The 13,753-nt window shown below is 45.5% G+C and overlaps 1 protein-coding gene across 2 annotated transcripts in view; it reads left to right on the forward strand.

Moving 5' to 3' along the window:
* The first annotated feature begins 1,767 nt into the window (after positions 1-1,767).
* Positions 1,768-13,753, forward strand: part of Gpnmb (glycoprotein nmb) — a 20,240-nt gene continuing 8,254 nt past the window's right edge. The window contains exons 1-6 of one of the 2 annotated variants that reach the window (XM_029535220.1): positions 1,768-1,909; positions 8,382-8,534; positions 9,361-9,504; positions 10,698-10,865; positions 12,695-12,853; positions 13,092-13,418. In XM_029535220.1, coding sequence (XP_029391080.1) covers positions 1,840-1,909; positions 8,382-8,534; positions 9,361-9,504; positions 10,698-10,865; positions 12,695-12,853; positions 13,092-13,418 — 1,021 coding nt within the window. In that variant the 5' untranslated portion in view covers positions 1,768-1,839. The remainder of the gene's footprint in view (positions 1,910-8,381; positions 8,535-9,360; positions 9,505-10,697; positions 10,866-12,694; positions 12,854-13,091; positions 13,419-13,753) is intronic. The other variant, XM_021190893.2, reaches the window with a different exon arrangement.

The following is a 13,753-nucleotide window of genomic DNA, read 5'->3' on the forward strand; positions in this document are numbered from 1 at the left end:
TGAAGATGGTGATGAAGATGAAGACGATGTTCCCATTTCTTGTTTACCTCCAGCACCTGATTCCTGCCTAGTGACTACCAACTCTGATGATGGGACAAGAAAGGCACAAAGTAAAAGATAATTTAATTGTTGCAACTTCCTAAACAAAGACTTATTGCGGAAGAGCTTAATGTCCAATTTACTTAAAGACAAAGATCACTCATCTAACCAAAAATGCAAGCCAGAACTGTATCTGCAGCCAAGGGCTGCAAGTGTTCCCAGGAGGTTTGCCCAAAGTTGAAAACTTGTTGGTTGTTGTTGCTTTGGTTGTTACATTTGTTTGGGGGTTGGGGATAAGGGCACATGCCATGGCTCTTGTGTGAAGCTCAGAGGACAACTTGCAGAAGTTAGTTTCTTCTTTCTACCACTCAGGTTCCAGGGATTAAACTTAGCTCTTCAAGCTTGACCGTTAACATCTTCACCTACGGAACAAGCTTACCAGCACAAAAGCTCGCTTTTTCTGACTTTTTTTTTTTTTTTTTTTTTTTTTTTTTTTGTTTTGTTTTTGAGTCAGGGACTCACTCTATAGCGTTAGCTTCCCTGGAACGTGCTGTGTAGGACCAGGCTGGGCTTGAACTTAGAGAAAGCCAGATGCCTCTGCCTCCCTAGTGCTGGGACTGAAGGAGTTCACCGCCATGCTTGTTTATTTTACTTATGAGTACACGGTAGCTGTCTCCAGACACACCAGAAGAGGGTGTTCATTTTTAATTGAAAGGTTACATGTGTGTAAACAAGCAGTCAGAGCTCTGTATATGATTTATGTTACACAAAAGTCGTTCTTTCCCTTTCTCCTCTGTCTTGGAGACTTTTGCTTCCTTGTGGTTGTGTCCAGTTCTGCTCCATGTGGTTTTCCCCCACAGGAGCTCTTGTCCCTGAATTACAATGGACTGTAAGTCACTGTGTGCCACAACCAAGACTTTTCCTGCCCAGAAAACAGTCATAGTGCTGTGCCCTGACAGTGAGAGGGTCACAGGGCCACGTTTCCACAGTCTACAACCAGAAACAGCTTAATCATATGACATCTATGTCCCAGAGACCGGTGATTTCACACCTAATGCTTGTTCTTTGGCAATACGAGTGTGCTTTCCTCGAGTCCCTTAAAGTTACCCGGAGCAGCTGTCTTAGAGAAGTTACCAAAAATGATGTAGTTCGTTCTGGGCATTCTATAGAGCCAAGTTGATATGCCAGAAACTTTAGCTTTGGGGTAAATTTCTCCTCTGCTTGAAGCCTGTGGGCTGTCCCGAACTTGCAATTTCTGACATAGCATGCAATGCATGCATGCACAGCACAGTGGCATTGACTGAAATGACACCTCGGATCTGCCCGTTCTGGGGGAAGAGAACGCGAGCTGAGGTGCGAGCTGTCCAGATTCTGGAAAGATGTTTCAGTGTGAGCACCGAAGTGACACAAAAGAGGAACCACGAAGTCCACCAATGACCAGGTTTCGTTTGGTGAAGAATGTCAGAACAGGATGTTAGAAAGCTCCGTTTAAGCTAGGAAAGATGGAGGGGGAGGGGGAGAAAGGGGGGAGGAGCAAATGTGGGATCACAAAATGGAAACACCCTGCATCCCATCCGAAGTCAATAAATAGATGCCAGGGGCAAGTGACTCATGAGCACGAGTTGTTAAGAGACGGAATTCGGGAGATCAAGCCACACTGCTTAAAACATCACATGATCTCCCTCTGGCCCGTATTTCATAAAACAGAGCGAATCGCAGGAGGCTGACACTGTGACTCCTGGTGGATGGGATTGGGGAGTCAGAGTCAAGCCCTGACTGGTTGCAGGCGCTCGAGTCAGCATGGAAAGTCTCTGCGGGGTCCTGGGATTTCTTCTGCTGGCTACAGGACTGCCTCTCCAGGCGGCCAAGCGTGAGTCCCGTCCTCTCTGGGCGCTTACACTCCATCCAAATGATGGGCTGGGCCCCTTGACTGGAGTTTGGGGGACCACAGACAGGGTCTGTTCCAAATGCTGGGAGTGTGTTCTTAGCTTAGGACTTGCGGAGAGCAAAAGCCACGAGGCCCCTGTAAGCTTTTTCCACTCTGGCCAGATTGAGGATGGAAGGGGAGGACAGCCTGCACCCCAGAATAAAGCAAGTCTCTCAAACCACCCTTATCTGCTTCCCGCTCACAGGGCGGAGCTCTTAAATGAGGCTCTGGCTAACTTTGTGGAACTCCCCCTACCCCATCCCATCCTCTGCATGCTGCAGGGCCAACTGCTGCTTTATTGCAGATACTGAGGACTCTGTGCAGATACTGCGGGGCTCCACCCTGGGCGGACTCTATGGCAGGGGCCCTACTAAGAAAGCTTCCTGGTGAATGAGAGGCATCTTCTAGAGTTGGAAGTACTGGTCCAGCATCCTTGTGCGCAGCCGGGGTGGAGTCCTGCTCCAGCACGCCCACTTGTCCGGGCCGGGGGTGTAGCCGGCTGGTTCTTAGCGGAGCTAGTGAGCAGGGGGAAGAGAAGGCCCCTCACTTCCAGGGGCCCGAGACCAGCCAGGACCAGAACCTTGCCTGACCCCGAATGTGGCCGCCTGGTTGGCTGCCGGGTAGTTCCAGAGTGAGAGGAGTATCTCCTCTCCCTGCTTTGTCTTGTGCAAGGCAGGTACTCTCTTAGGTCGTCCCGGCTGGGGTGGATCCCAGGCCAGGCAGAGTGGAACCTCTGTGGTCCCTGAACCCGAGGATTGCCAGGCAAGGGTGCAAGCAGCCCAGCCCCATCACAACCGCATCCCGAACCAGGGATGCTCAAAGCCAGTGATGCCCCAGACTTGGGGCGCCCTGCCTGAGACTCCACCTCTGAGTTTGGACTTTAAACCCAGAGACTGCAGCCAGCGGGTTGACAAAAGGAACGGCCCACCTTGTGTCTAGGTGTGGTGCCTTCACAGAGCGAGGGGGGTTCTGACCTTGGAATTATCCGGTTTTCCCAGATGAGAAACCTGGCCACAGGCCACAGAGAGGGCCAGGAATTCGCTCAGGTCACACAGAGAGCAGGCGGAAGGGGAAGCATGCCATCTCTCCCAGTGTCCTTCCTGCCAGGTTTTGGGATAGGACAGCCTTGAGTACGTGCCAGCTGCTAGGCTGGGCTGAGTGAGTTAGCGTCAATAAATTTCCTTTTCCTCGTTTGCAAAAGTGGGCTATAGAGTCTTGGGAGATCTTCTAGTAAGGGTATGTGGACAGAACACACATTCGATGGCATTCTTTAAGGACAGAGCTACACACCTCTCCTCCCCCTCTCCCACCCTACTCCATATCTCCTGCCGACAAGTTATAATAGCCTAGAAGAACAAGAATAGGAAAAGCCAGCAAAGTCCTTTCACCCACAGTTTGAGGGTTGGTAAAACAGTAGCCAAAGCCAGGATAAATGGCTCATGTCTTTAATCCCAACACTCAGGAGGCAGAGGTAGGTAGGTCTCTGTGAGTCTGAGGCCAGCATAGTCTACATAGTGAGTTCTAGGACAGTTTGAGCTACATAGTGAGACCCTGACTTGAAAACAAAAAACAACCAACCCCCCACCCCCAAAGAAAAAACAAAAACCCAATTCAACCAGTAGCCAGAACTGGGGGGGGGGGGAGCTTTTAATTAAGTCTCAAATCCCCAGGCATTCTTGGGCTCATCTTATACTGTACTAAACACTCCAGACACGATGAGCAAGCCCTGTAGGGGTTAGCAATCCTGACCGTAGGAGGCAGGTAGTGAGCAACCCGAGCATCGGGGAGCTGGGGTGAAGAGAAGGTAACTGACCCAGGGTTACCTCCACTCTGCCTGCCCCCATGCCCCATTTTCCCGTTATAGTTTGCTTGTTATCGGGCTTGTGTGGTTGTAAGTTGAACTTCTGTGTTTTAGGCTAATGGTGGACTCATGTGAAATTGAAAGAAATAATTCAGACGGATTCCAATACAACCTTTACCCATGCCCTTTTATAGCCAAATACCCTCCTCTACCCAGCTCCAATCCCTGGCCACTAGGAGTCTGTCCAACACAATGGAATTTTGCAGTATGAACTTTAGACATTGACTTGGGTTTCTCCTCAGTATGATTCCCTGGAGATCTATTGACATTGCTGTACCAAATATGTTGTTCCTTTTTCTTTCTGAGTAGTAGCCCATGGTCAGAAGGTATAGCCGCTCACCCACCAAAGGACAGAGAGTTATTCCAAGTCAAGATGCTATGGCTTCTCATGTCCATTTTCCTTGGATTTGTACTAAAGAATACAATTTGGACAAGTTATATAGTGCTTACTTTACATCAAGTCTTTGTAGAATTTAGCAGGGTGGCTCCACTTTCTCAGGTTCCTGCCAGCAGTGTGTGGTGGTGCAATTGGTGGTAGCGGCTCGATAGGTCTGCAGGGGACTCCGTCAACGGTCCTCTAGTATTCAGTGTCCATACATCCTCTGAAGTGTTCTCTCTTGTCTGTTCCCATTTTCAAATAGGAATTGCTTTTTAATACTGGTGGAAGTGTGGTCTTCTCCTTTACTTCTTTCTACTGGATGTCACAGGGCAGAAGTTTCTTACTTGAGTAAGGTTTCATACATCAGTTTTTTCTTTTACGGGTTATACTTTTGGTGTTCATCTAATAAGTTTTGCCTAGTCCTAAATCCTTATATTTTCATCTCTGCTTGCTGCTTTTAATTTTTTATTTTTATTTATTTTTTTTTTGTTGTTTTTTGTTTTTTGTTTTTCGAGACAGGATTTCTCTGTGTAGCCCTGGCTGTCCTGGAACTCACTCTGTAGACCAGGCTGGCCTCGAACTCAGAAATTCGCCTGCCTCTGCCTCCCGAGTGCTGGGATTAAAGGCGTGCGCCACCACGCCCAGCCTGCTTGCTGCTTTTTAAAAAATATATCTTTTCTTTATTGGGTTAATTTTCATTTTTAAATCTTTAAAAAGACATATTTTATTGTGATGTGGTGCCTGCAGAGGCCACAAGAGGGCGCCAGATCTCCTGGAGCGGGAGCGTTTGCGAGCCCCGGACATGGCTGCTAAAATTCAAACTTAGAGTACTGTGCGAGTGCTCCTGGCACTCTTAACCACTGAGTCATCTTTCCAGCTCCTCTGTTGAACGAATTTGTGTCTCGTGTGAACTCTGCCAGGGCAGACTGAACGAGTCTGCTCTTGGCTTCCCTGTCCATCCATCTCTGTCCCCGCCGACCCACACCGCCCCCGTTGCTCCCCCGTATTTTTCTTTGACTTCTGAAGTTTAGGAACAGAGGAGAAATCTGTGCGGTTTTGTCACTGTTGTTTTTCGTTTATGGTGGTGCTGAAGTTCAAACCCAGGGCCCTTGCAGGCCAGGCAAGCACTGTACCACTGGGTCACACCCCAGCCTGATCTTGCACAGATTGCGTCTACCTCAGAATCTGTGGGCAAAGACTCTGAAACAGCGAAAAGAGATCGTTCTGGTCATGGAAGGAGCTGAATCCACTTTTGCATCAGATTGAAGAAGATCCTGGCAAATCCCATCTCTCTAGACTTAGATGTGCTCATCTCTAAAGTTAGTTTGAACGGAAGCAGCTTAACTCTTCCGTTAACACATATCTCCAAAGTGAACTTGCAGTTACAAACGTTTGTTGAGAAACCTTGTGCCCATTCCTCAATTAATGGCTGATCTAGGTGGGAACAGTCCTGACACTGATTTGGGGATGTCTGATTTGAAGGCCTGAGATCACACAGCCTGTGGATGACAGAGACCTTGCGTCGTGACTCTGAGTCCAATCCTACTTGCATTGCTTGCCTGGCACAAGTCCGAATTCTGTATGGGGCACCTGCAAAAAAAAAAAAAAAAAAAAGCGAGACATACACAATAACAGGACATCCACCTGTCTCTGTGCGAAGAAGGTAGAGACAGGTAGAGAAGATGGATAGGAAATCCATCATGATGGATAGATAAGAGACAGGAAAAGAGAAAATAGATAAAAATCAAGATGGTAGACTCACTACAATGAATGCCAGTGTCCAAAAATTATTCTTATTTTAGGTTTGTACCACAGTAAGAGCCGAGATTGTAAGCTCTACTAAAAACAGAACACAAAAAGACTTTATTTATGTTCATTAAAAAAACTAATAGTGATATATTATTTTAAAATATCATACCGTTAATATATTTGGAGTTATTTAAAATTTATATTGAGAAAAAAGTATGTATTTTCAGTATTGCTATAGACAAGCATCTACATAAGACTATTCAATTGATTGTTTTATATCAAACAACTTTTATAATACTCATTTTATTGCTATAATATTTTATAAATTTTAAAGAATATGATAAAAAATGAAAGGTATGGCAGGTATTGAAGGGGGCTCTCTAGGAGGAACTGGGGTACAAAAGGGAAAGAAGAATGTAATGTAAGTCTATCTACTCAAAATGTGTTCTTTAATGTTAACAAATTCAGATAAATTGAAATTATGTATCCTTTCTCATCATAATGCAATAAAACTTAAATAAAAAAAGATGGTAGGCTCAAATGCAGAATGCCTGTCATTTCAACATATGCACATTACCTCAGTACTTCAGATAAAAGTTAAAGATTTTCAGATTTGATTTATAGATGCACAACCAACTATGTGCTGCCTACAAAAACAAAACAAAACAAAACAAAACAAAACCACCCTCACATTAAATAAGAATAAATGCAGGCTAGAAGTAAAAGAATGGGAGATGGCTCAGAGGACCCAGGTTCCCACATGGCAGCTCACAACTGTCTGTTCCAGGGGATCCGGTGCCCTCTTCTGGAATCCAGAACATGGCCACACTATGAACATAGTTCACTGACATAGATATAAGCAAGACACCTACACATAAAATAAGAGTAAAGAAGTCTTTTTTGAAAAAAAGTAAAACAATGGAAAAGGGTTTTATATATACATATATACATATACATATATTATATATAATATATATTAAACACTAGCAAAGTAGTCTTCAATACAAAGAATATTATTAAGAACAAAGAGTTAATTACTAATAAAAATAGCCAATTCAATCAATAAATCAGTAATTCTAAATGCAGTTATACCTAACAATAGAGCTTCAAATGCATTTTTAAAGTCTTGGAACTAGTAAAAGAAATAGCTACAACCCTAACCCAAGTAATGTGGGTTTTTTGCTTGGTTAGTTTTTGTCTTTTGAGACAGGATTTATCTGTGTAGCCCTGGCTGTCCTGGAACTCACTTTGTAGACCAGGTTGGCTTCAAACTCACAAAGATCTGTCTGCCTCTGCCTCCTAAGTGCTGAGACCTTAGTCCTGCACCACCATGTCCAGCCTCAAATGACATGTTTTTAAACCTCTCTATTTAACAAGCGTAGACTATACAAGGGCCTCTTGGGGGAGAGGGTGTTTGTTTCTCTTTAGCCCAGACAAGCCTTGACTTCATGGCAATCCTCCTGTCTCCACTTCCTGGTTTCAGGTATGATGCTAATGCCTTACTCCACAAATGTATATGGAGCACATTCACCACAATGTATCCATAGAGTCTTTCCACGGAATCTCCCATGCTAACACACTTGCCTTTTGGCATCCTGGGAGCATCCCCAGGCTTTGCATCCTGTAGACAAGAGAGTAAATGCTTGGGAAAGGATTCAAAGCTGTACGAGGAAAATGCCGTCCAAGTTTCTCTCTTGATACTACTACCGAGCCTAAATATTTGGAGGCTATGTTAAGTAAAGCTTAGAGAAGGTGGCTGCCAAAATTTTCTCTTTAAGCCTGGGCCTTGTGGCTCATGCCTTTAATCCCAGCCACTCAGGAAACAGAGGAAGGTGTATCTATGCAAGTTTGAAGCCAGCCTGGTCTACACAGTGAGTGCCAGAACAGCCAGGGCCGTGTAGTGAGATGCTATAAATATCAAAAATTGATGACTTTTTTTGTAATTCTCTAAAAACACTTTCTGTAGACTTGGTTTATGTTTATATTTACTTATTTGTGCTGGGCAGGGAAACGGGCACACACGTGTGCAGGTCCGTGGATAAGTCTGTGAATCGCTGCTTTCCCTTCTGCCCTGTGGGTTCCAGGGAAGGAAGTCCGCGGCAAGGTACCTCACCTGCTAAGATCACTCGCCAGCCTCAGTAGACATCTGGGGTGGGGACTCTGGCTAGCCTGAAAATCACTATGTAAACCAGGCTAGCCTCATCCTCACAGATATCTGCCTGTCCCTGCCTCCTGTGAGCTGAGACTAAAGGTGTGCACCAACACACCCATGAAGACTCATTTTTTAAGCACCTTTCTTTACTTGCTGTATTGGCTAGATTATCCACGTGCTTCCCAATGATCTAAATGAAAAGCTCCATCGACCATTCACACAGAAGTGCTGAGTAGTGGAATTGACAAAATCTGGTTTTCAAATCCTAACACAGGATTTCGTGATGTGCTGGGTCATGAGCAGTATCCGGGTCACATGAGGGAGCACAACCAATTACGTGGCTGGTCTTCGGATGACAATGAATGGGATGAACACCTGTATCCGGTGTGGAGGAGGGGAGAAGGCCGGTGGAAGGACTCCTGGGAAGGTAAGTGGGAAGCTCCTCCCCCGCAGATGCCAGGGGTGGGGCTCTGGCGAGAGACAGTGCACTGGGTGCGAAGTGAGCAGCCCCTGAGCTTGGCAAGCTTCCCTCCTCCCTCAACAGCTCCACTTTCTGAAGGGTCACAAAAATCACTTGGACTTCAGACGTGTCCAAGGTCTTTGAATATTTTAAGAGCGGCCAGATTCGCCCTCCAGCCTATTGACTATAGCATATAGCGTAGGCACCCCCAGAAAAGCTACAACATGACCTGATCGCCCAGAGATCCAGAGATGAAGCTTACCAGAAAGTGAATCACCCCACACAGGCCGGAAGTCAAGTCTTCCAGTCATTTGGTTTTCAGATTAAAGACTACAAACTTTCAACTCGTGCCTCTTCAATCCAAAAGGGTCTCTTTTTTTAATGTGTGTATTGGTGCATATCTGTACACCACGTGTGTGCCTGGTGCTGGGGAGGCCATTAGCGGTCATTAGCTCTCGTGCAGCTGGAGTTATAGATTGTTGTGAGCGATCAGCCACATGGGTTCTGGGAGTTGAACCAGGATCCACTTGAAAGCTGCCACAGAGCCACCTCTCCAGCCCACTTTGTTCTTATCTTCAGTGAATACTTTTTTTCTATGATTGGAAAACCCTTTAGCTACTCTGACTTATTTTTTCTATGATAGTGTACTGTGGAAGCTAAAGTTAGCATCAGGAAATAGCTAACCACTGTACAGAGGCATGTGGGTCGAATGGTCCTTACCTACAGGCAGAACTCTATTAAACACTTGGTGAGAAGCCTGCGAGGGAAACGCACTCCGTTTTTCCTGCCCTAGGAGGCCGTGTACAAGCAGTCCTGACCAGTGACTCACCGGCCCTGGTGGGTTCCAATATCACCTTTGTGGTGAACCTGGTGTTCCCCAGATGCCAGAAGGAAGATGCCAACGGCAATATCGTCTATGAGAAGAACTGCAGGAACGGTAGGGAGGCTCAGCTCTGCTCCTGAAGCTCTGCCCACAATCCTAATGCCCACAGGAGCTGTCACCACCCTAGTCATCCTCCTCCTCAGGGCCACGTCCTTTTTAAATAGCCTGTATTCACCATACAAAACACTTCTCCTACTGTACATCGTGGACTTTGATCACAGCCACTTTGAAGTCCCCATCTCCCCATCCCTGGTTCTAGCTCTTCCCAGGTAACCCCTGGGTGCTACACTATGGGGACAGGATGAACTCAGTGAATGAACACTTGCCTGGAGTGTGTAGGGCTTGGGTTCCATCCAACCCCTACTCAAAAACCCAACCTACATCTCCTCCATTGTCACACCGAGCTTGTATTGTGTCTCCTGGATAATGAATGTATTATTGTCCATGTGCAGGTTCCTGTATTACCTGAAACTATTTTGACCAAAACACAAACAAACAAACAAACAAAAACCCCACCCAGGGCTCATCTGATAGAGTGTGCTGATTGGTTCATTTCTGTCTGCCAATGTTTAAGTAAATGGCGTTCTGCTGGAACTAATACTGCATGTGTGGTTCTGATTTTCCTCTGCTCTTAAAGAGCTGTGTTCATCATCCATGTTAAAAGAGCACAAACACACCAAGGACCATTATGTTGTGAGAACTGTACACTCTCAAGAACTCAGATAATCACGGAGATTACTCAGACACTGGCACAGCTTCTCCTACGTGGTGAGCTGCCTGTACCCTTCAGGTTTTTGTAAACCTGGTGATGTGCAGGCCTTGCTGGGGTAGGCGTGGTACTGCGATTATATGAGGTAATACCCTCCTAAGAGCAGTCCTCTGCTAAAGGACTTGGCTGTGATATCAGTGAGTGAGGGAAAGAAGCTGAGGACAGAGTGCCACACTAGAAGATGGTGTGTCCTGTAGGTCGTTTTGGAGAACACTGAGATTCAGAGACACAAAAGGGAGATGCGTGTGTTAAGTAAAATCACCAGATGGAAGTTTCCTGGAAATTAATAATATAACATTTTATTGACATACAGCAGATAGACGGGAATGCATCAGTACGCGGTGGGTGGACTCTGAACATGATGATGTTAGCCCCGTAGCGGCGTTTACCGTGGGTCTGGGAAACTGAGGTGTTTGGGGGCTGACCATTGGGCATTAGGAGACCAGAAAACTAACTCGACCCATTTGTTCTTGGTTAGATTTGGGGCTGACGTCTGACCTGTATGTCTACAACTGGACTGCAGGGGCAGATGATGGTGACCGGGAAGATGGCAGCAGCCAAAGCCTCAGGTTCCCGGACAGGAGGCCCTTCCCTCGCCCCTATGGATGGAAGAAATGGAGCTTCGTCTACGTCTTTCACACACTTGGTTTGGTTTTTACAAACTCTTAGCTTTTTACGTTCCTTTCACATTAGACCTTATCCTTTCTTATTCTCTAATTGAAATTGTAACACCCATCCCTCTGTTCTTCTCCTTACTTGGTGAACAGTGAGGGGAAATGAAATCCTGGCTAAGCTTGCCATGTCTGCAGCACACCACAGGCATAAAATGAGAACAAGAGGGGGAGATTTTGGCTTTCTCTTCAACAACAAACGAAGACTAGCCTAACATAGTCCTATGAAAAAAAATGTATTTGAAAGGCACATGGTTGTTTATTCATTAATCTGTTAGTGTTCTTAAATTAATTAGTTAAAGTTAAAGAAGCATATTCTCTGTGGGAAATTTGGAAACATAGAAGAGCATATACAAAATATAAAAATCATTCACAAACAACATCAGACATGATTGGTATTGAATAATGGCATTTTAAGTATTAATATTTCTTGTTTAAAATAATAACGGAAACACATTTTATTTTGTTATTGTAGCACTTGTCTATATTATTTAAAAGTCCTTAAATTGTTTTAATGACTGAATAATACATCAATGTGTGGATCTAGAACAACATAGATACTGTTCTTTTCTGTCATGGTCTACCCTCGGTTTTCTAAAAACCATAAAAGGTTTCACTTTGCTGAATTATTAGTGAAGTGTTATTTTAAGAGTAACAAAATTAGGTCATTATTAACAAGGCTGCTGAATTCTCAGTATATTACCAGAGGGCCACGTCTATGGGTGAGTGGGAGGATACACGCCCAGCATGTACGAAATCAGCAAAACATACACACACACCCCACACACATATAACATACATACACACACATACCGCACATACCACACACACACCATGCATGCCATATACCAGAAATATACACACATACACACACAATACACATGTACACACTACACATACCACACACACACACACACACACACCACACACACACATATGCACACACATACCACCACCACCACCACCACCACCAGGAGCCAACTAAGGCTAAATTTTCAGAATCTGCTCCAGTTGAGCAACCCCTGGATTTCTAAAGGTTTTGTCCTTTCTCAGAGAATATCCTTTTATTCAGGATTAACAAAGCACTCCCACTGAACAAAGCACAGAATAGGCCGGGTATCATGCCAGGCTGAAACCGGCTTTCTTGGTGCCATGGTGGCTCTGCGGTCAATTGACCTGCCGTGGCTGTGGCCAGCACCCGTGAGTTTCAGGGATGGCTGCAGAGGGAAACGGAATGACGCATCTGTGTTCCTGTGGGCAGTGCATTCCCTTCATATCTGTGATCCGTATCTGTGATCTGCTGTTGCTCTTTCTTGTCTTGCTGGGTTTCAGTACAAGTCCTTCTAGGAAGTGGAATTCCAGTCTCCCTGGAAAACCTAAGCAGAGCTATGCCCATGTACTTACATCACGTGCTTTTAATTTGCTACAAAAACAAGGCACATTTGTGGATACAGGAACCTATTAAAACTCTTGCAGATACCTCACCATGGCATTAAATGAGTCCTAAGGGAAGAGTATGAATTGCATGTGCAAAGCACTTAAACCTAATAGTCTTCATCTATAAATTAGGAACTGGCTGGATTGTCCCTCTGTAGAGCTCCTCCACGCTAACCAGCTGTGAGCAGTTGTTACCTGCATGCACCGTAAAGTTGCTGCATCAGATTTTGCATCAAGGCTGGGACCAGACCCCTTTAGGAGCTTCCAGCCTGTTCTCTCCGAAGAGCAACCTTTAACCTTTCAGAAACAACTCTGCCTAAAGATCATGTGATGTTACCAGTAACTCGAAATGTCCATCCTTCCACAGGTCAGTATTTCCAAAAACTGGGTCGGTGTTCAGCACGAGTTTCTATAAACACAGCCAACTTGACGGCTGGCCCTCAGGTCATGGAAGTGACTGTCTTTCGAAGATATGGCCGGGCATACATTCCCATCTCGAAGGTGAAAGACGTGTATGTGATAACAGGTGCGTGGCGTGAACTCCACAGCAGTGGAGGAAGACGGGTTCGGGTGAGGCTCATCTGGACTCCAGCAGAGCTTAGCTATGTAATTCTGTGCTGTGCTGGCCCACATGTTGGCAGCTGGGAGACTCTAAGGCTTACCTATGAGGAGGTCTAGTTTTGGTCTTCAGGCAGAGCATCTCTACAGCCCTCCCTCATAGGCGAGCCACCTGTTTTCCTTTTTTCTTGTGTTGTATCTTCTAGATCAGATCCCTGTATTCGTGACCATGTCCCAGAAGAATGACCGGAACTTGTCTGATGAGATCTTCCTCCGAGACCTCCCCATCGTCTTCAATGTCCTCATTCATGATCCCAGCCGCTTCCTCAATGACTCTGCCATTTCCTACAAGTGGAACTTTGGGGACAACACGGGCCTGTTTGTCTCCAACAATCACACTTTAAACCACACATATGTGCTCAATGGAACCTTCAATCTTAACCTCACCGTGCAAACTGCAGTGCCCGGACCATGCCCTCCGCCTTCGCCTCCACCTTCTCCCACATTATCAACACCTAGCCCCTCTTTAAGTGAGTATTTCTTGAGCAGTGTGACGGTGGTGGTCGACTTGGTGGTCTTCGTCATCAGTTACTTAGTTATTCAGTGATTGACTTGGTGGTGGTTGTCATCAGTTACTTAGTTATTCAGTGATCATGGTGGTCGTCATCAGTTACTTAGTTACTCCGTGATTTAGTCAATCACCTTGAGATTGACTATGTTGCCTTGCTGGCGTTGAACTTGATTTGTAACCTAGGGCAGCCTCAAACTTGTATTGATTTCTCTGGTTAACATTACCCAAATTTATTCCTTTATAGAAAGGTTTAAATTGGAGCTAGGCGTGGTGGCGCACGCCTTTAATCCCAGCACT

Source organism: Mus pahari, chromosome 2 (genome assembly GCF_900095145.1).
Source record: "Mus pahari chromosome 2, PAHARI_EIJ_v1.1, whole genome shotgun sequence".
Lineage (NCBI taxonomy): Eukaryota > Metazoa > Chordata > Mammalia > Rodentia > Muridae > Mus > Mus pahari.